This window comes from Photinus pyralis, unplaced genomic scaffold (genome assembly GCF_008802855.1).
Source record: "Photinus pyralis isolate 1611_PpyrPB1 unplaced genomic scaffold, Ppyr1.3 Ppyr1.4_LG8, whole genome shotgun sequence".
Classification (NCBI taxonomy): Eukaryota; Metazoa; Arthropoda; class Insecta; order Coleoptera; family Lampyridae; genus Photinus; species Photinus pyralis.
In genome coordinates this window covers 18,828,523-18,850,942 of record NW_022170819.1, presented here as the reverse complement: position 1 = coordinate 18,850,942, position 22,420 = coordinate 18,828,523, and the positions used below count along the sequence as shown (strand labels likewise).

The 22,420-nt window shown below is 34.4% G+C and overlaps 4 protein-coding genes across 5 annotated transcripts in view; 3 read left to right on the top strand and 1 right to left on the bottom strand.

Moving 5' to 3' along the window:
- Positions 1 to 22,420, top strand: part of LOC116178196 (voltage-dependent T-type calcium channel subunit alpha-1G) — a 361,671-nt gene that overhangs the window by 230,637 nt on the left and 108,614 nt on the right. The window lies entirely within an intron of this gene.
- LOC116178215 lies at positions 4,761 to 5,248 on the top strand. Its single transcript, XM_031497650.1, has 2 exons — positions 4,761 to 4,826; positions 4,874 to 5,248. Exons 1-2 carry the CDS (start codon positions 4,770 to 4,772, stop codon positions 5,204 to 5,206), a joined length of 390 nt encoding a protein of 129 aa, XP_031353510.1. The 5' UTR covers positions 4,761 to 4,769; the 3' UTR covers positions 5,207 to 5,248.
- Positions 17,906 to 18,567, bottom strand: LOC116178209. 2 transcript variants are annotated; one of them, XM_031497644.1, is made up of 3 exons: positions 18,505 to 18,567; positions 18,137 to 18,456; positions 17,906 to 18,093 (listed from the first exon to the last, which is right to left on the bottom strand). In XM_031497644.1, the coding sequence occupies exons 1-3, from the start codon at positions 18,556 to 18,558 to the stop codon at positions 18,084 to 18,086; spliced, it is 384 nt and encodes a 127-aa protein (XP_031353504.1). In that variant the 5' UTR covers positions 18,559 to 18,567; the 3' UTR covers positions 17,906 to 18,083. The 2 variants fall into 2 exon arrangements, with proteins under 2 accessions (XP_031353504.1, XP_031353503.1); XM_031497643.1 differs by having other exon boundaries at positions 17,906 to 18,456.
- On the top strand, positions 18,961 to 19,465 carry LOC116178217. The gene is made up of 2 exons (XM_031497652.1): positions 18,961 to 19,055; positions 19,102 to 19,465. The coding sequence occupies exons 1-2, from the start codon at positions 18,999 to 19,001 to the stop codon at positions 19,414 to 19,416; spliced, it is 372 nt and encodes a 123-aa protein (XP_031353512.1). The 5' UTR covers positions 18,961 to 18,998; the 3' UTR covers positions 19,417 to 19,465.

The following is a 22,420-nucleotide window of genomic DNA, read 5'->3' as shown; positions in this document are numbered from 1 at the left end:
ATGGACTAGAAACCAATTTCGAAAGAAAATTCAAAGGGCTGTATCTTTTGAACTAGTAACCCAATCTTGGAACTCTTTGAAATTATGGATTCTACAGGCCACATTCTATAAGAAAATTTTTTTTCCGGGGCGATCTCAGACAACTTTTTTTGCGGGCCTCAAAAAAAGGCAGTGTTTAACCTTCCTTTTTTACCAAAAATCGACTACCCCAAAATTTCTCGGGAAAACACTTTTTCTTATTAATTTTGGTACGTAGAATCCAAAACAATTCGTACTTTTTCGATCAGACTTCTCAATCAAAAGTAATAGACTAGAAACCAATTTCGAAAGAAGATTCAAAGGGCTGTAACTTTTGAACTAGCAGCCCAATCTTGGAACTGTTTGGAATTATGGATTCTACAGGCCACATTCTATAAGAAAATTTTTTTCCGGGGCGATCTGAGACAACTTTTTTTGCGGGCCTCAAAAAAAGGAAGTGTATAACCTTCCTTTTTTACCAAAAATCGACTACACCAAAATTTCTCGGGAAAACACTTTTTCTTATTAATTTTGGTGCGTAGAATCTAAAACAATTCGTACTTTTTCGATCAGACTTCTCAATCAAAAGTAATAGACTAGAAACCAATTTCGAAAGAAGATTCAAAGGGCTGTAACTTTTGAACTAGCAGCCCAATCTTGGAACTGTTTGAAATTATGGATTCTACAGGCCACATTCTTTAAGAAAATTTTTTTTCCGGGGCGGTCTGAGACAACTTTTTTTGCGGGCCTCAAAAAAAGGCAGTGTATAACCTTCCTTTTTTACCAAAAATCGACTGCACCAAAATTTCTCGGGAAAACACTTTTGTTTATTAATTTTGGTGCGTAGAATCCAAAACAATTCGTACTTTTTCGATCAGACTTCTCAATCAAAGGTTATAGACTAAAAACCAATTTCGAAAGAAAATTCAAAGGGCTGTAACTTTTGAACTAGTAGCCCAATCTTGGAACTGTTTGAAATTATGGATTCTACGGGCCAAATTCTATAAGAAATTGTTTTTTCCCGGTCGATCTCAGACAATTTTTTTTTCCGGCCTCAAAAAAAGGCAGTACGTTTAAGTTATTCAAATATTTGAGAACAATTTAGAAATGTTTAGGGAAAGTTTCCATTGTCACAATATCAAATGTAAAAATCCGATATATCTAAATACCGAACTCGATAGTCTACGTAACTTAAAAACAATAGGGACCTTTCTTATATCCTTAAGACCATGTGTACCAATTTTCAAAGCGATCGCACGTTTCTAAACAAGTTATCATGCACACGGACAAACGGATGGTCAAAAATGGATCTGTTCCAAAATCGCTAGGATTAATTTCAGAAAGGCGTACGTATCATGTGCACGACGTACGATCGCTTTGAAAACTGGTACACAACTGGTATAAGAAAGGTCCTGGTAGGTACCTCCTTAATATAATAATATAATAATATTAATACGCTTTTACTCCCCTTAAATTTGTATATAACAATAAAAATATAAAAAAAGCTAACCCCATACAAGGTATAACTTGATTTTTTAATTAAGCTTTTTATCTAGTATACTATTTTAAATTGTTAATGTATTTGATTGACAAGTAGTCGAATACTTTTTATAGTATTCGAATACCTTTGGTAGTATTAGCAAAGAGTAACCATAATACTCTTTGGTATTAGAATACTTTTGAAAGTATTAAAATACTTTTTGAAAGTATTCTGCCCAGCGCTCTGAGGCAATCAACAAAAATGTTTTAGAGTTGCGGAAACTTGTCTTTTGGGAAGTTTGTCGTTGTTTGGTTGCTTTCCTTGCATTTGCGTAATAAAATACGCCACTCTTTTTTCATTGACCCATAATAAGCTACATCAAGGGGTTGGCTTAGATACTAGGAGCATACAAATTTTATACTATTTTCTGAACCTCGTTTCAGCACTTCTATAAGGTTAATATGTTTTTTTTCAACGTGGAAGAAGAGACGTTACAAACCAATCGCTTTTGATTCGATTGTAACGGTAAATATCGACTGTATACAATATTTTTCTATAGTAAAGTTGTTTAACATTTTATTTTCCATCATAAGGCAGCATTCCATTGTTGTTATTTCAGAAAACAACTGAATAACTAAAAACAATTAATTTTTTTTAAATAGCAACCCTGATAGCAATGCACACTTTTATTAGGCACATTTCATAGAGATTTTTTTTCTCTTTTCAATGACATAACACGTTAGCACTCGTGCAGAAGAAATTAATGTTTATTTCAAGCTTTTTGTGATAGATTATGCCACTGCCTTGCAGTTAACGACGTGAACATCGTGAACATTCATGGCGATGAAAACCATTTTACTGCTAATTGCGTTTTGTCTTCAATTTTAATAAGAAACGTACACGTTCATTTGTTTTATTTTGATGTAGGATATTTGGATTAATGTTATTTATCTAATTTATTATAATAAATTTTTTTTTTAATTTTTTGAATAAGGGTAAGGAGCAATACCGTAATGTTCAGATGCTCTCCGTTGAGTTCGTTTACCAGACCTAAGACCTAATGTCATTTAAACATTCTTCTAATTTTGCTTTTGTATAATTAACATAACTTCTAGCTCTAATTTTCGTTTTGTAAGTTCTAGTCATTGCACAAAGTCACCTGACACAAAGTCAAGAACAATTTTTTAATAACCAACAGCATAGTGTAAGAATAGAAACACTATGCCAATAGGCGAATCAGTCAATCAGGCAATAAAATTACTTAATATCCTGTAGGGCAAAAGCAGTTTTCAAATCCATTTGGGGCTACTTTGGCCCAAAATATGTTTGGGCCAAGGTATCCCCAAAAACGTGTGTTTTTGGTTATGCTTAGTAAAATACTACATAATTTCTTTATCTATAAAAAGCATCAAAGAAACTTATATCGCATGTTGTTATACTTTGCCATTGTGACACTTACCTTAATTGATGATCTTTTTGGCTAATTGAGATTGATTACTTACACAAATATACATCTTTTTCTTTTTCTTGTATTCTACACATATTCAGTCAATAAAGTACAATTATGATTATTATTAATTTTCGCTTTCCTTATGTATATATACAAACAAATTTGCACAAAACTGTTTACTTTTAACTGATACTGATACTGATCCAATGCTGCCACTACAAAAAAGTTAAAAATACCTAAAGTACTATATTACCCTCAACTGAGATCCTTTAAATTTTTAAGAGCAAAAACTTTCATATATATTGCATTTACATGAAATAAAGAATAATTTTTCTAGCATTGGTGGAATTGTATGGTAAATAGTTGTAATTAATGAAGAAATTTAATTTAACATGGCAAAAACCAACATGACAGTTTTCAATATCTGTTATGTATGTACTATCACTCTCGTAGCAACAAATTGGAAATATTAAGGTCTTGTTATTTGATTTTTCGATCAACACTTCCCCTAAAAATTAAGTCGTTACAGAAGAGAAAGACATTTTCTTTTTTTCTTTTTGAGACGGAATTCATTTAGAATGTGTAATAATTGAAGCAATTGTATTTGTAATGTAATGTACGAAAAATACAATTTCTGTAATAACTATTTTGTTACATATCATTTCGTAGCATGCGTCTGTAAAATATTTCGAATCAGCAAATAAACATCATGTTGATTCAAAATAACAGATTACGTGTTTTGCAAGTAGGTTCAGTAAAATTTAATTAAAAATTGTAGTGGTGGAACTTTTTAAATTCCGGCCACCCCGTATATGCAATGACAAGTGTAAAGACTGTACGGTCTCTCAGCACAATAAATCAATCAATCAATGACAAATGCAAATAGTTGAATATTATTATTTTTGAAAGCAGAGATTTTTATAACGAATCACTTTTTTTCGTAAACTTATAATAAAAAAGTCCATACGGCGCCAACTTGTGTAGACACACTGTGTTTAATCCATAGATTATAATAAAATAAGTATAAAACTTGTATGTAGCATTGGTGAATATATGTTATTTTAAATTTCCTAAAATTTAACCCAAAATTGCTTATGCTTTGATGTGATCCATTTGCAAGGGTTCATAAGGAAATTATGCATATGCATTCGCTTATTAGTCTCTCTATATACTGATGTGTGCAATGGTATGCGATCATTATACCACCCAACACTTACTAACTCAAATCATACAATTTAGTTTTCTCTTTCTTTTTAAATTCTCCTTCAGAGCACAACTGGATTCCGACACTACAAGTAAATCCTAACATTGACTTAAAACCCTTATAAACTTGAGAGACTCGAACGCCTCAATCAAATGCCGTAAACTCCATTGAAATCATCTACCCCGCCAGAACTGGTAAAACACTTGCATCGCTTATCTTGCACATGACATGGTTTGTCGAAAAACCTTTCCCACCATTTTCATCTCTCCCCCTCATGTATCCCACTACCTACGCCATTAGTATCAATGCTTAAAAGGAACACTCATGTGTGCTACTAGGAAGACCCTCACCCCTCCCATATCTGGTACCAAAGCCAATAATATTTAACTAAGACGAATTGTAGGATTTTATACCATTAAGCACCCCACAGATGAGTTGGTTAAAATGACAACTCTTGCATACCTGTCCTTGGTGGGCCATCATTTCGAAAAAGCAAAGCATTATGTTTTTAAACTGTACAATTAAAGCTTTCGTTTCCAACAATGCGTATTGAAATCAAGTTCTATAGAAAAGAGCGGCTGAATGCGCTATTTCTCAGTTAACCTTCACTTTTGGACATGGCGAAATTGACTGTACTGTTAGTGTTCTGCTGCGTACATCTTTCACTGGAAGAGGTATGTTTAATTAGCACATTACTAGCTCTAACATTGGCCCATTCAAGGCGAACAATACCTCGAGAGCCAAGTTTAGACAATCACCACTCCAAAAGTGCGCCGAAGAAAATGGTATCGATGGTTCAAATGCCCACATGGTTTATAACAAAGTGCGTCATAATCCCCATTATGTAGCCAACGAAACGGAAAAATGCTACATTACGTGCATCCTTGTGGCTAAAAATCAGCTCACGCCTACGGGCGAAGCTAACCTGGCAACCGAAATAGAAAAGCAAAGAGTTCAGGTGGAAAAGCTCAAAACTTGTAATGAAATTAGGGAGGAAGATATTAACAAGGCGGCTCTCAAACTTCAAATTTGTATAAACAAATTGCGTCAGTAGTAATTTCCCTTGTAGCTGTTATTCTTAAATTTTGTTTTTATTCGTATACATTGTTGTTAAACGCAACTGTAAAAGCAGTTACAATAAAACAACAATAGCTAGAAAGATCGATCTAGCGTTGTATGTGTTTTGACAACGAACTAATGGCTTCTTTTAGCTCCACAGCCTTTGGGAAGTCATAAGCGTACGGAAAGCGGCAATTTCCATGATCCGTTGAAACATCGACAAAACTCAAACTACACGTGGAAAAATATACACTGCGTCCAAAATAAGGTTGTCCATCATGGGGATCTCCGAAACCATAGAATGGTAGAATGGTCAAATCGGAGAAAAGATGCACAATGAAAGACTTATCATACTTTAATTAAAGAAAAGTATAAAATTCCGATTATTCCGATGATATATGCCAGAAATGTTCGGATTTTGTTTTTATTTTTTCTGCTGTTATTTAAACAGATAGAGAAAAAGATCACTTTCTCATTGACACCGTTGACAAATTTCGAATACAACGTTTCGTTTCGGAGAAATTATCATCAACTTGGTCTGGATACCAATTTTTATTACGAATACAACAATGTATGGCACACAGAATAAAACAAAAGTAAGGAACTGTTGGGTCTCAACAGGATGGTGCATCCGCACACAACGCTCTAATCGTGCGAGAATACCTATCGGAGAAGTTTTCCAATTTTCAGGAAATTTGTCCGAGATTCAAATCTGTTGGCGCGAATTTTAATTTGTTTCTTTGACCTAACCAACCCCCCAAAAGCGAGTCAAAAGAATCAGTGTTATTTTGATATGATCTTTACGACGGCTCAAGACCGATCTCTCTTGTAACCCACTAATCCTAGTCTCCTTACACGTTTAAAAAGTTGAGTAGAAAGAAAAAGCGCTACGTTCTTGTGAAAAATATCGAGCCAAAAGGAATTTAAAACAAACAAATCTATCATTTTACAGCTTTCACACTTATTCATCTGGGATGAATCAATTGGAATCCGTTAATTTCAACCTTATATGTTTCAAGTTGCGTTCTCAAGATCTTCGAAGGATGCTAGACACGATTTATGACTGGCATACTGACGAGTATAAAGTTTTACTCTTACCGGACCTGCCTGACTCCTTGAAACGGTATGATTGTTTAGATTTTCGTAATCAGAAAATAAGCGGACTCCTTCTAGGCAGAGCTGGACAGTATTCGATTTTGTAAATACTTTTTAGTATTCAAATCCTTTAAAGTATTCAAATACTTTGTAATTAAATACTTTTATGGAAGCAGTATTTGTGTTTGCAACTCAAATACTTTCACAAATATTTAGGATTCGAATACTTCGCAAGGTATTAACCTTCCTTTTTTTACCAAAAATCCAGATCCAAATCCAGATGATTCGTACTTTTTCGATTAGACTTCTCAATCAAAAGTTATGGACTAGACACCAATTTCGAAAGAAAATTCAAAAGGGCTGTAACTTTTGATCTAGTAGCCCAATCTTAGAACTGTTTGAAATTATGGATTCTACAGGCCACATTCTATAAGAAAATGTTTTTTCCGGGTCGATCTGAGACAATTTTTTTTTCGGGGCTCAAAAAAAGGCAGTGTATAACCTTCCTTTTTTACCAAAAATCGACTACACCAAAATTTCTCGGGAAACACTTTTTCTTATTAATTTTGGTGCGTAGAATCCAAAACAATTCGTACTTTTTCGATCAGACTTCTCAATCAAAAGTTATAGACTAGAAACCAATTTCGAAAAAAAAATTCAAAGGGCTGTAACTTTTGAACTAGTAGCCCAATCTTGGAACTGTTTGAAATTATGGATTCTACGGGCCAAATTCTATAAGAAAATGTTTTCCCGGTCGATCTCAGACAATTTTTTTTCCGGCCTCAAAAAAAGGCAGTACTTTTAAGTTATTCAAATATTTGAGAACAATTTAGAAATGTTTAGGGAAAGTTTCCATTGTCACAAAATCAAATATAAAAATCAGATACATCTGAATACCGAACTCGATAGTCTACGTAACTTAAAAACAATAGGGACCTTTCTTATATCCTTAAGACCATGTGTACCAATTTTCAAAGCGATCGCACGTTTCTAAACAAGTTATCATGCACACGGACAAACGGATGGTCAAAAATGGGTCTGTTCGAAAATCGCTAGGATTAATTTCAGAAAGGCGTACGTATCATGTGCACGACGTACGATCGCTTTGAAAACTGCTACACGTATTCTTAAGGATATAACTGGTATAAGAAAGGTCCTGGTAGGTACCTCCTATATAATAATATAATAATAATAATACGCTTTTACTGCCCTTAAATTTGTATATAACAATAGAAATATTTAAAAAAACAACCCCATACAAGGTATAACTTGATTTTTTATCTAGTATACTATTTTAAATTTTTAATGTATTTGAGTGACAAGTATTCGATTACTTTTCAAAGTATTCGAATACTTTTTATAGTATTGGAATACCTTTAATAGTATTAGAATACTTTTTGAAAGTATTCTGCCCAGCTCTGCTTCTAAGTAATTAAAAATTACCTTTTAGCTCGTAACACCGCAAGCACTTAACGTGGGAGTATCCCAAAAAAGTTGTAAAGAGAGAATTCGTAAATCACCTTCCTTTGTTACCCTGAAGGGTGCTTAAAATATCTAGAAACTATTCGGTATCATTTGTTTTCGCATACGGAGTGCGCTGATGGGCGCATTGTCAAATATAAGAAAGAAGGAGGGCTAATCAAGTTCGTATCATTCAATTTCATCCTTATAAAATATGACGGAAAGTCACTAAAAGGAAATTCATAACAAAGGCGCTTTCCAGTGCGTCGATAGTAAATCTCGTCGGAGTCCTGGACATTGTACTGAGAATTTATTATCTGACAACAAAAGAAGGGAATAGAACATTTTTGTGTTGTGACTTAGGGGTGATTTTATTGATAGCTCTGTAATATTTATCAAATTTTTAGAAAAGTGTGAAGTAAGTAAATCCCCTTGAGAGTTTTAAGTTCCGCACTTGCAACCAAACGGTTTCAAATTCATGACGTAAGTTTTGAAAGAATCGTTTCACGTTCGGGGTAATCTGCCGTAGATTGCACTTAAATTGCGTAGTCAATGATTGCGCCATTTTTAATTGGCCCTCTTTCATTTCTCTTCTCTTTTTCCCCTTCGGTGTAATTGAAACATTTACGAGCTGTTAAAACGGTTTCAACAACCATAAATTGTTTTGAAGAATTCAGTTCAGTTCATATTGTCTTCAAAAATGCAAATCTTCATCCTCGATGACCGTTTGACGAGTCCGCAATTTTCGTTTTCTTTGAACGTCTATTTAGTACAGTCAAATTAGATCAAATTTTTACAGTCAAATTAGATCGAATTTTCACGAATAGCGGAAGTAATTGAAAGAAAGCTGAAAATTGGTATAGAGGTACATTAGGGCTTGTATTCGAACATACTAAAAGTCGGGGCCGAAACTCCTAGAGCTCGAGCCGCCATCTTGGAAAAAAGGTACTCCAAATCACTTTTTCGCTGATATCTCGGTAACCGTGCATTCTAGCAAGTAAAGTTTCATATAAAAAAAGAAAGATAATAAAATTTTGTATAAAAAAGATGGTATGCACTTTTTTTGTATTTTCGATATTTACGTCGATATTCCACATTGAATATAGAGCATACTCTTTTTTCAGATGTAGGTGCATTACTTTCAGCGCTCGCGTGCTTTAAACATGAATATGTTTAAAAAATTGATTTAGTTGACATTTTAGGGCCTGTTGACCAGTGAAGAGAAGGGCAGTTTTATCTAAAATTAAACACTTACGACATATCGTACTCACTCAACAGATGTGTGTTTTGTATTTCTCGTTAATACAATCACTGTTAATGTATGGAATTGTTGGCTGGGGGTATTTTATGCTAGTGAATCCTTATACAGCCTTATACAGGGTGGTGCCTAGCACAACGCAGCACAGGGATTTCAATGGTAATTTCTTTATAGTCAATTACCAGCTCCCCTAATTATTTTAGAGCAAAAGTCTAAAGAAAGTTTTTTTTAGAGAAAAAAATAATGCATCTGTTCATACTATTACTTATAATTTTCCGTTTTTCAAAATCGTAGAAATCGACAAAATAAAAAATTACATTTTTATAAATCAGTGATGCTTGGGAATCTTTTAACAAAATTCAAGCGCATCGCATCTAAGTTATCGTTGTTTGACGTCCAACGATTTTTATATTTAATTCTGTAATCTTGTACCTACTGCTTGGAATCGGCCAATTGGGTTACTTAACACTAAATACACACGTTACTTGGCGGGCATTATTTCCAGCATAAAGCAACTTTAACATTTCGATTTTCTCGTCAGTTAAATACATGATAATAGTACATTATATATCAAGGTAGAGAAGTCCACTATTATTGCCTGAGCACCAAGATTACATCTCGAGGCGCTTGCGCCGAGGGGTGTAAGGTGCGAAGGCAATAATAGACTTCTCTACCGTGGTATATATACTATTTTTTCACTACTAGCACTTGAAATCCTCTAAATTAACATATTATATTGATAAGAGAGTTAACGGTTGGAGAGAATTGTTTGTTTCTTAATTTAACATGTCAATCAAGTACGTGGAAGTACAAGTCAAACAGGCCGTATTTTGTTCTGTCATTGAGATTTTTCAAAGAGTAATTTCGTTCGAATTTTTTCAAAATGTGATAATTTTAGGTATGTAATTTCTCTGGAAATTGCGAATGGTTCGTTTTAGAGAACTTGTCTAAACGTTCATTGAGTGAAATTTCGGGTTGTGTTTTCTAAAAGTGACAGCGTGACTGCAGTTCTCATTATTGACTACTAGTTAATAATAAAAAATTATTAACCACTTTGAACAAATGCCGAGAAAGCCTACTTTACAAGTGGAAAAAAGGTTAATAATCATGTCATTAGACGCTAGTAGTGAAAAAAACATTTTTTTCACTACTAGCGTCTGATGACATGATTATTAACCTTTTTTCCACTTGTAAAGTAGGCTTTCTCGGCATTTGTTCAAAGTGGTTAAAAATTTTTTATTATTAACTAGTAGTCAATAATGAGAACTGTCACGCTGTCACTTTTAGAAAACACAACCCGAAATTTCGCTCAATGAACGTTTAGACAAGTTCTCTAAAACGAATAATTGCCACCATTCGCAATTTCTAGAGAAATTACATACCTAAAATTATCACATTTTGAAAAAATTCGAACGAAATTAGGTCTTTGAAAAATTTCAATGACAGAACAAAATACGGCCTGTTTGACTTGTACTTCCACGTACTTGATTGACATGTTAAATTAAGAAACAAACAATTCTGTCCAACCGTTAACTCTCTATCAATATAATATGTTAATTTAGAGGATTTCAAGTGCTAGTAGTGAAAAAAATAGTATATATACCACGGTAGAGAAGTCTATTATTGCCCTCGCACCTTACACCCCTCGGCGCAAGCGCCTCGAGATGTAATCTTGGTGCTCAGGCAATAATAGTGGACTTCTCTACCTTGATATATAATGTACTATTATGATTAACTAATTTATAAACAAGTATAAATTTAATAAATGTCAAAGGCAAATAATGAAACGTGATCGCTGTTTTTTTAGGTAATTCCAAGGCAATTTTGTTAATTTCTACGGTATTGAAAAACGGAAAATTATAAGTAATGTATTTTTTTCTATAAAAAAAACGTATTTAGACCTTTGCTGAAAAATATATAGGGGAGCTAGTAATTGACAATAAAGAAATTACCATTGAAATCCCTATGCTGCGTCGCGCTAGGCACCACCCTGTATAAGGAATCAAATGTAATGAATTTACGCCAACCTTACTGTAACAAAATCCTCCAGTTCATAAAAACATCCAAAATTACTGGCCAACATGCACTCTCATTATACACACCAGGAAGACCATAATCTCGACCATAATATACTTTTTCCAAGGTCTGAAAAAACAATCTGTAAACGATGTGCTCACTGCTCAGTACATTGCTCCAAGGCTTTATTCCATTCTACCGCGCGAAATGGAAAACATATTATCTACCTATCCCGCTTTCACGAAACAAGTTTAGGTGTGGATACTGGAACAGCGCTATGTACTATTTAGCGAATTGTCAATGGAATTGTTTAGTTTAGTTTATTATTTTTAGTATTTTGTATGAAATGAAGTCAAGTTTGATTTATATTTTTTTTGTAAATGCCCCGTATCCATTACAAGTAGTACAACGAACAAACGACTTCGGATTTTGGCAATATTTATTTTTCTTAGTTTCCTCATGTAGGTATCTTTTGTATTCAGCTATATAGTAGAAAAATAAATATATTATTATTACTATTTCCTTCTCTTAGGTGGTCAACAGGCCTTAACAATGTCAGTCAATTTTTTAAACATATGTTTAAAGCACGCGAGCGCTGAAAGTAATGCACCTACATCTGAAAAAAAGATTATGCTCTATATTCAATGTGGAATATCGACGTAAATAACGAAAATAGTACAAAAAAAGTGCATACCATCTTTTTTATACAAAATTTTATTATCTTTCTTTTTTTATATGAAACTTTACTTCCAGAATGCACGGTTACCGAAATATCAGCGAAAAATTGATTTGGAGTACCTTTTTTCCAAGATGGCGGCTCGAGCACTAAGAGTTTCGGTCCCGACTTTTAGTATGTTCGAATACCAGCCCTAATGTACCTCTATACCAATTTTCAGCTTTCTTTCAATTTATTTCCGCTATTTTTCCTAATTTGACTGTACTAATTCTCTCATTGCATCTGTTCTTTCTTATCCAACACCTGCCGGAAATAAATTCGTCATTTGTAGTTGCTTTCACCCACGCAAGTTAGTTGTCTCAAGATGGAATGTATATCAAGTACAGTAGCGTTAATCTGAGCTATCCTAATTGAGAATTCATGGGTCCTTTGGAGGGGAGTTATTATTGGCTTAGATCGGATTTGCCAAGGTATAGAACAATGAGGGATGTTTAACCGCAAGTATTGAAAAATTTGTATTACTCAGCAGGTTGTTGGTTTTACCTCATTACCACAAGCTGAATACGAGCTTAACTTGCTGGATTTTATTATGCATTAAAATAGTTGAATGAATTCATATGTCATAGAGACCATTTACAAAATAATTTGAAAACGCGGATGAAATGAACAAGAGGGTCAAAGGAATAAGCGTCGTTCCCTTGCTTGATACAGCAAAAATTGCTAGCAACTTCGGAGTCATTGTTGGAGTCTCTGAACACAGGAATCGCTACTCAATCTGGTCGATAATAAAACTCACACTTTACTTAATGGTTGAGTATATTAAATAGAATAATTGGTCCTTATTAGTTTTGGAAATTGCGTGGAACATTCCGTCGTAGTGAATAATTCCCCTAGGGCAAGATTAGCGTCCGTTGGTATGTGTCGTCCTTTTCTTTACGGTAAATGAAAAAAACCCGACATATGTTGACAGTTTGATGTGAAGTTTGTCCCAATTGAGTAGAAATTTTGAATCCACAAATCTTGTCTTATATTAAAAAAACGTACACGTATACAGAACTTTCCCGTGCAAGATGAAACGGGAGCCATATTTTTAAATTTCGTTAGGTGTTAAGTATACAAGGCTTTTCCATTAGAGGGCTGACTATTAAAAATTGTTGTTATTTTTACAGATTTAAAGTCAATATTTTCCGAATGAAGTTGGTGATCTATCTTTTACAAGTTTTAGTTTCCGGATGCGTCGTGACCGGTTAACCGTTTTCGAAAGCACCAAGGGGCAAATATCTACGACATCCTTGGAGTTTACTGCCTATCTGTCCCGTCACGAGACCGGAGTTCCATGAAGACAGGCATTTCAATTCCGGGTACCGTTATTTCAGTTGCGCGCCGACAAAAAAGAGGGTTACACTTGAGGTAAATATTTAACATTGAGTGCACCGAATTTTTAAATGAGAATTGCTAATCAGATATTAACAACGAAATCTTGGTTGCTAACAGCAAAACAGTATCGTATACCATTTTTGTCAACTCAGAAACAACAAGTGTTCGTTTCGCTTAATAATGTTTATTTACCACTGTTTATTTGCGGAAAAAAGTCTTTGAAAACTTTCGAGATTAAATATTATGAAACATTCTTTTAATATGCGTTCTAAATTAATTGAAAAAGCGATGATGAACGGCCTGATCTGAAATAAATACAATAAGTTATTGAAAAGCCCTAAAGCTAGGGCTGTAATTGTAGTAATGCGAAGTTTAGTGATTTGGATAAAAAAAAGTGTAACACATCGGTGCCACGATGGCGCAATTTCAGTTTATAGTCTTTTTAGCTTGTGTACTAACACAAGATAACAAGATAATAACTTTAAATAAAGGTACATACATTCGTTTAAAGTTTGATATAAGCTGGAAACGTTCAGCACAAGTAATTCAATCATACCCCGCAAGGGAGGGTATTTCCTCCAGTACCCTACGTGCATGGCAAACACGCGGACCCTAGCCCTTTGTTAAACCTAGCACCTTCCTCCTTTCACTAAATGTATAACTATACCTACAACCCCTTGATTTCGCTAACATATAACATAACATTTCAGAAGTCAGTTGGAGACTATAATCGAATTTAGCTTTCAACCGATCAGATTTACCTATGTATTGGTGCTTGGTGCTTCAAAACGTATATTTCCGTAAAAAAACTGAGGGGTCATTTTTACCCCAATGCAACTCCCATACTAACGTGCGGGTGGTAAATAAGTATGAATGAAAAGACGTATCTATTTGGTATATTAGCTTGATATTTTCATTCATGATAGAACTCTAAAAAAATTTGGCGTAATTAAGTTAATATATGTTGATAATGAGTTATTAAAATCTTGATCTCGGTAGTTTCGGCGTGGACTCGCAAATAACACTCCTAACAATCTGTACGTGAACAAACGCGGTTTTTTTGAAAATTGCGCAACCGAAAACATAAAGCATAAAAAGAACAAGGGTAAACATAAAAGTGAAACTTATGATATTATTTGTTAGGAACTATAGGAGTGGTATGGGGTTAGTTTAGTACGAGATTCAGAATAGATGTAGTTGAATAATTAATAGAAAAATGTCCAGTGGAATTTTCAATCGTTAATAGACACATTAATTTCATTTATCCTAACTGTTGGTTTATTTTCTGCTATCAAGGAAGTCAGAAGTAAGCTAGAAAATTAAGTTTCCAGGTAAAAAGGGCTTGAAAATCTTGTTTAGTAGTGAACTATACCTACTGTATTCATTCTAAGAAGGTAGCGGTAGAAAGCATAGGGAAACTTTGACTTTCGGTGTGATTGGTTAAAACACGAGTCGGTATATACACTGAAACATAAAACGAGTATCGAATTTTGCAAGCTGGTAGTTTCTGTTGCCAACTAAACTGTTGAAGTGTCATTAGCTGTTAATGTCAAAGATTTATTTCTGTTTGCAGTGCTGGATATTTCTACTTTACAATAACTTGGTGCCGTTTTATATTTTTCCTGTGTGTGCTTATCTTCAAACACAGCGCCATCTACTACCTTATAATAATTAATGCAGTATAGTCAAATACAAAATGTAATGTCACATTAAAGTCTTCGCCAGTGCCGTATGGATTAATTTCTTATTTAATGCAATTGTGATTTTCAACCCCTTGTGAATGTAACAAACCCGTTACAACCCTCCTCCGTTTTCTTCTCGTTTTCGAGCTTCCTTCGTAGTACTATGAAATATTTTGGATTTATTAGGTTTTCTGTGTGCAATGGTATGCGGTCCAAATACCACCCAACAGACACCTACTAGCTAGTCCAAATTACATCATTATTTTCTTTTTTTTAAATTTATCTCAGGTGCAACCACCTCTATTCGTACATTCTATATCGTTGTACCCCACCATTGCTCGCTATTCCCACGGCCAGCGCCTGAACTCCATACACCTGCATTCATTATCTTGTACGTGGCGTTGTTAGTAAACAAGGCCAATTAATTTCTTTTAGGCCAATTAATTAATAAAACTTTTACCTTCCGTCGAAATGTTCCCTTGTGCGTTTTAATAGTTATTTACATAAAAGTCAGGAAAATGACCCATTACTGGCGAGGAAATATTGAAGTGCGAGGCCCCTTGGGGCCGAGTACTTTAATTTCCGAGTCAAGTAATGTCATTTTACTGACGAGTTTTGTATTAAATTTTACCAGAAATCGTATTTTAGTAAAACATTTCAATTTCTATATAAAACTTTTGATTAATGTCAATCTGTCAGTGATGACAGGAGTCATTATAGACATTACAAATGTCACAAATGCGGGCGGTAAAGTGAGGGCGCGGCCGGAAAGTGATGCGGCAGGAAACGTAGTCTGTTCTGCCTCTGTCATGGAAACTCAAATTTCCTGACAGAAAGTGGGCATGAAAATGAAGGTTTTAGGACGATTTGGGGTAAAATTTATGATACTATAGTACAATTAATACCATTAAAAGATTTAAACAATAATGAAATTACAATTGTGTGAAAATGTGCATAGCATCATTAAATGGGTCATAAGAATATTTTATATAAATCATTTTTTGATATTCCCGCTAGTTTCCCCAATAATCGATTGTATCGAGGTAAATATAAAAATTACCGAAGTGGTCTTTCCAACTCACAAAAGGAATGACCGCTACATCAGCTTATTAAATCATCATAGAATGCTTGGGTTTGAAGCATTAGCTTTGTGTTACAATTTTTTGCATGCAGATTATCTTTCAGCACCCTCGATACATCGCACAAAAACGCGCTTAAGCAGCTCGACGCATCGAATACTTTCCAACTTGTTTTATTATACCTTCTCTCGTAAATACCTTGGGCCGAGAACCACGTTGTTGCGACTTCACGCGCGTTTTTTTTTACTTTTGTTTGTGTTTCTTACTAGTAATTCATTTATTGTCTACAGTTGCTTCCTGTAGTACTCGTATTTGAATGGGTCGAAAGCTTCGCTACTTAATAAAAAATGTAGATTATTTGAAAAAAAAAACGATTTTATGACGTCACGGCGCTAAAAACTCATATACTAAAAAAAGAGTTCGGAAAAAATTTTTATTCCTTAAAGGTTGCTTAAAATAATATCAAATTTAGAAATTTGATGAAATTTTAACATCCAAAAAACGGTGATTCCAATGGCCACCTAGCTCGAGCTAGGAATCTAAAAATTGCAGTAAACTTCGAGCGATGACATAAATTGAACCTAAACCAACGCTAGCCCGCACTTTACTGTAACATCTTAACCTTATCCTTTACATTAGAAAAAACACCATTAAATAAGCTTATAAATTTTTTACTCCAAGCTTTCAATTAAGATTCATGAATTAAAAATTCCTTAATTTTTTATTGTACGATTTACGTAAAATTCTATTATAATATAAATTCTTTCTGCTAGACTACTACCTTAATCGCTGTCCGTTTATTAAAAAAAATTTTACAATTCTAATTAGAGCTATTGATGGTTCTCACAAAGTTCTACAGTCATTGAAAAATGTCAGAAAGAGTTTTTTGTCAACTTTAGGCAGCCCCCTTTGTGCAAAAAGTGAACTTTTTGAATCTTATAACGAATGCTCACGTAACTTGCGCCATCATACAACAATTGTCCTATTATAAGGATAATTGCAGAACTTTTACTTATTATACAAAACTTTTGTTCCTTTGAGGGAGTATCTTACGGAGCCCCTACCCTCCATAAGGAAATTTATTTGTATTTCTCAATTTGAAAAGCGAAAATCTTCCTTAGTTTTCTTATTACTTATAAGTTCTTAACCAGAACTAAAATTGTTGCACAAACTCAAAACTGTAAACTGCTACCAAAAAATGGTCACAAATGTATTCTCATATTTCTTAGTGCTAGGTAATACCACAAAACTCAGTTAGAACTTTTCACAAAAATGTGGTTTCTATTTCTCAGCGCCAAAAGTAGAAAACCTCGTTAGTTAACTTAGCACCCCATCATCAAATTCTTTGGAAAGCCGTTGCTACTGGTGCGGGACCCTTAATAAAGTTTGGACCAGATTCGAGTTTTGGGTAACCGCCACGACCTGTGTTTGTGTTTAGAACGTAAAATATAACAGCGCGAGTTCCAGCCAAAGAGATGGAAGTCTGACGGGATTGAAAACCATTAGAAAAAATTTAATAAGGAACATTGATCTTCCCTAATTCATACGCACTGAAGAAGGAGTGTATCCCACTCAATTCTGTATTCAGCCGTCGTATATTAACTATTTTTCTTTCATTTATAGAAAATCAAAAGTAATTTTAAATTTCATTTAGATTTAAAAGTTAATTAAGAAATTTGTTAGTTTAAAAATTCTTAAAGAGCTCACCCTATATGCATTTAAAGCCGTTCTGTCTTGCATGTATTTGTTCGTTTGTTAATGAACCCGCAACCGCACGACATATACAACTCTTAAATTTACTATTACCAAAGAGTAACTAATAATATTCTTTGCTATTACCAAAATGTGCATGAAGGTTGTCTAATTCTATTCTTTACACTATGCTTCATCCACGAGGTACCCTAAATGCACTGATACGCCATACGTTTTTCCACGAATAAGGATCATATTTATTTACTTACCTTTCTTCCTACAATCGATTTGGTGGAGGCTAAAGAAGGGAAAGGGACGAAGTTAATTACTAACCATTAACCTATTAAAGCAAGGGATCTTTCAAATTTAATGTATATTTATTTGCCAGAAATATTTTTGCAGTTAAAGACGTAGAATTCATATAATTAATTATTGACATAAACTTTTACTATTGCATATTATACCTAACTGTTTCTTTCGGTGTTCAATTAGTTATCAATTTTTTCCCAACTCATTAGGCTCCTAAAAAGAGGCAATTAGTCGTTTTTGTAATTGAGCTCTCTTTTTGAAAAAATGCAATTCGTCGTTTATGTCGTTGAGCTCTTTTTTTGATATTTCTTGGATCAAACAACAAGAGACAAGGTAAGCCGTCTCGATCACAGTTTCTCCTTTTATCCTTGAACACTTATTGATATAGTCGCAGTTATGTCCGTGATTCTCGCAGTATCTTCTCAAACCTGTCAGATCTACGTGATTCGTGTCATCTAGGAAGCGCTGTGCGAACATGACACACTTAAAGAACAACTTCAGCTTCGGATCATCAATAATGTTGTTTTCGTAGGCGTTTTCGACGACAGACGGGTGAACTCCCGATTCATTTATGCACTCCACTTTAATATTCCTTTTTTTCTGAAATAATGGATGCGTTACTAAGAAGCGTAGTGCTTGAACACTCACCTCTTCTTCACCAGATGAAAGCGCGAGTAGATATGCGAGTATGATCAGCTTCATCTTGAGTGGGTCCGACTAACTACTCTTTGCTCTCTTTATATGGACACCACGAAAACGTCATAGTATTGTGATGAAGCATACTGCACATGCATATTATCCCTATTTTTTTATTTGCACCATAAATGCCCATTATTACAATGGCTCTACCAGATTAGTATCATTAAAAGCTCATCAACTGGGAATAATTGCAGTCGTGTCAACTGCATTGACCATCCGATCCGAACAGAATATTCTTCTACCTAATTCAAATTTAACTCCAACTGCGTTTTAAAGTAATGACCTCGGAGATTGAATAAAGTTTTTGTGAAGATCCTCAAAGTTCAATTGAAACCTGGTAAAGCGTGGCTAATTGCCATTGCTACCCAAACTATTCAACCGTAAATCGCATTATGCAAGCCTGTATATAAACCATAATTCCAGGTGGAGATGTAAACGCCAAGATGAAAACTTTCACAGTGTTGGTCTGTATCGTAGCAGCTGTAGCAGCATCTCGCGATGTAAGTACTCACTGCTTGAACTCAATGCTTATTTTTGAAATGTTAGAAAAGCGGGCACAGTTTCAATGAACAATGCGAAAAAGTTTCCGGTGTCGATCCCGCACTCCTCGCTGATGCTTTTAGCAACGGGAAATTTCCAGATGATTCAAAGTTGAAGGCGTACTTTAAATGCGTCTTGATAGGATACGGTATTCTAAATGAGGCTGGTGAAGTTAACGGCGCACTCATGAAGAAAACTTGCGAAATGTTTCTTTCTGAAGATGATTGTTCGTTTGCAGAGACCTGTGCCAAGGAAAAGGGCAGCAGTCTTGACGATACCGCCCTGCTTATAGTTAGCTGTGTAATGAAGGGCAAAAATTAATGAAAGCTATCTTCGCCTTGAATTGTAAATAAATAATCCTGATCATGTTTTCTTAGCGTTTTTGAGGGTTCATAATAGCACATCCATCCCACCCAAGGAATATGAAAAAGAAGATCGGATTCAATCCCTTTATTGAAACATCTACACAAAAACCTTGAGCTTGTGCGTTCATGGCATCGGTTACAAGACCAAATTATATGTCCTTGCCCAGACAAATGGGGGGTTGTCCTAATGAAACTGAATTTTACTAAGTAAGCTGTCTTGAGTCAGAAATTGACATCATACTGCCGTTGTAAAAGAAAAGGAATACCCCTCATAAAGCCGTCCGAACCTGAAACAAACTCTCGACATCTCGTCGCCTCAACATCCTGAAATAATTATGAAACAAAAGGGCTATAGAAAACAAGCATGATATGTAAAGTAATACCTAAACTTTCAAAAATCCCAACTTTACCTAGGTATCTCTATAAAACTCAAAAAGTATATCAAAAGTAACAGCTATCGTTACAATGTTAGTCTCAAGCAGAGCTGGGCAGTATTCGATTTTGTAAATACTTTTTAGTATTCAAATCATTTAAAGTATTCAAATACTTTGTAATTAAATACTTTTATGGAAGCAGTATTTGTATTTGTAACTCAAATACTTTCACAAATGTTTAGTATTCGAATACTTCGCAAGGTATTTGAATACTTTGAGAAGTATTCGAATACTTCGCAAAGTATTTGGATACTTCGTAAAGTATTCGAAAACTTCGCAAGGTAAGTATTTGAATACTTTGATTTTCCAAATTCTCGGGAAAACACTTTTTCTTATTAATTTTGGTGCGTAGAATCCAAAACAGTTCGTACTTTTTCGATCAGACTTCTCAATCAAAAGTTATAGACTAGAAACCAATTTCGAAAGAAAATTCAAAGGGCTGTAACTTTTGAACTAGTAGCCCAATCTTGGAACTGTTTGAAAATATGGATTCTACAGGCCACATTCTATAAGAAAATTTTTTTTCCGGGTCGATCTGAGACAATTTTTTTTTCGGGCCTCAAAAAAAGGCAGTGTATAACCTTCCTTTTTTACCAAAAATCGACTACACCAAAATTTCACGGGAAAACACTTTTTCTTATTAATTTGGGTGCGTAGAATCCAAATCAATTCGTACTTTTTCGATCAGACTTCTCAATCAAAATTTATAGACTAGAAACCAATTTCGAAAAAAAATTCAAAGGGCTGTAACTTTTGAACTATGAATATAGCCCAATGCTTGGAACTTGTTGAAATTATGGATTCTGCAAGGCACATTCTATAAAGAAATTTTGTTGCCGGGTCGATCTGGAGACAATTTTTTTTGAGGGCCTCAAAAAAGGCAGTGTATTACCTTCTTTTTTACCCAAAAATCGACTACACCAAAATTTCTCGAGAAAACACTTTCTCTTCATTAATTTTGGTGGCGTAGAATCCAAAACAATTCGTACTTTTCGATCAGACTTCTCATCAAATGTTATAGACTAGAACCAATTTCTAAAGAAATTCAAAGGGCTGTTAACTTTTGAACTAGTAGCCCAATCTGGAACTATTTGAATTATGGATTCTAACAGGCTACATTCTATAGAGAAAATTTTTTTCCGGGTCGATCTGAGACAAATTTTTTTTCGGGGCCAAAAAGAGGCAGTGTATAGCTTCTTTTTTAACAAAATTCTAACTGCACCAAAATTTCACGGAAAAAAATTTTTCTTTTATAAGTTTTGGTGCGTAGAATCCAAAACATTGTACCTTTTTCGATGCAGACTTCTCAATCAAAAGTTATATGACTAGAAACCATTCGAATGAAAATTCAAAGGGCTGTAAACTTTTGAACTAGTAGCCAAGTCTTGGAATTGTTGAAATTATGGATTCCTGCAGGCCGACATCTAAAGAAATTTTGTTTCCGGGTTCGATTGAAGACACATTTTTTGCGGGCCTCAAAAAAAGGCATGTATTACCTTCCTTTTTTTACCAAAAAATGCTACACCAAAAATTTCTCGAGAGAAGACACTTTCTCTTATAAATTTTGGTTTTGGCTCAATTCATAAGAAATTTTTCCGGGTCGATCTGAGACAATTTTTTTTTCGGGGGCTCAAAAAGAGGCAGTTGTATTAGCTTCTTTTTTAACAAAATGTCTAGCTGCACCAAAATTTCATCGGAAAACACTTTTTTCTTTTAATTTTGGTGGCGTAGAATCCAAAACAATTCGTACTTTTTCGATCAGACTTCTCAACATCAAAAGTTTAATAGACTAGAAACGCAATTTCAATGAAAATCAGAGAGGGCTTAACTTTTGAAGCTAGTGCCGCAATCTTGGAACTTGTTGAAATTTGGATTCTGCAGGCCACATTTCCTATAAGAAGAGTTTTGTTGCCTGGGTCGGATCTGAGACAATGTTGTTTTTGAGGGCCTCAAAAAAAGGGCAGTGTATTACCTTTTCCTTTTTTACCAAAAAATCGACTACACCAAAATTTCTCGAGAAACACTTTCTCTTATTAATTTTGGTGCGTAGAATCCAAAACAATTCGTACTTTTTCGATCAGACTTCTCAATCAAAAGTTAATAGCTAGAAATCCAATTTCGAAAAGAAAATTCAAAGGGCTGTAACTTTTGAACTAGTAGCCCAATCTTGAACTTGTTGAAATTATGGGATTCTGAGGTCACATTCTATAAGAAATTTTTTTTCCGGTCGATCTGAGACATTTTTTTTTGCGGGCCTCAAAAAAAGGGCAGTGTATAACCTTCCTTTTTTACAAAAATTACTACAACCAAAATTTCTCGGGAAAACACTTTTTCTATAATTTTGGTGCGTAGAATCCAAAAACAATTCGTCTTTTTTCGATGAGACTTCTCAATCAAAAAGTTAAAGACTAGAAACAATTTCGAATGAAAATTCAAAGGGCTGTAACTTTTGAACTAGTAGCCACATCTTGGAACTTTTGAAATTATGGATTCTCCAGGCCACAACTTCTATAGAAATTTTTTTTC

What these genes read in the sequence shown, in the direction of transcription:
- LOC116178215 (XM_031497650.1), top strand. Translation starts at nt 4,770, where the DNA reads ATGGCGAAATTGACTGTACTGTTAGTGTTCTGCTGCGTACATCTTTCA. An exon ending in TACATCTTTCACTGGAAGAG is followed by an intron (nt 4,827 to 4,873) that starts GTATGTTTAATT and finishes GGCCCATTCAAG; the next exon opens with GCGAACAATACCTCGAGAGC.
- LOC116178209 (XM_031497643.1), bottom strand. Translation starts at nt 18,558, where the DNA reads ATGAAGCTGATCATACTCGCATATCTACTCGCGCTTTCATCTGGTGAA. An exon ending in TTTCATCTGGTGAAGAAGAG is followed by an intron (nt 18,457 to 18,504) that starts GTGAGTGTTCAA and finishes CCATTATTTCAG; the next exon opens with AAAAAAAGGAATATTAAAGT.
- LOC116178217 (XM_031497652.1), top strand. Translation starts at nt 18,999, where the DNA reads ATGAAAACTTTCACAGTGTTGGTCTGTATCGTAGCAGCTGTAGCAGCA. An exon ending in CTGTAGCAGCATCTCGCGAT is followed by an intron (nt 19,056 to 19,101) that starts GTAAGTACTCAC and finishes TTGAAATGTTAG; the next exon opens with AAAAGCGGGCACAGTTTCAA.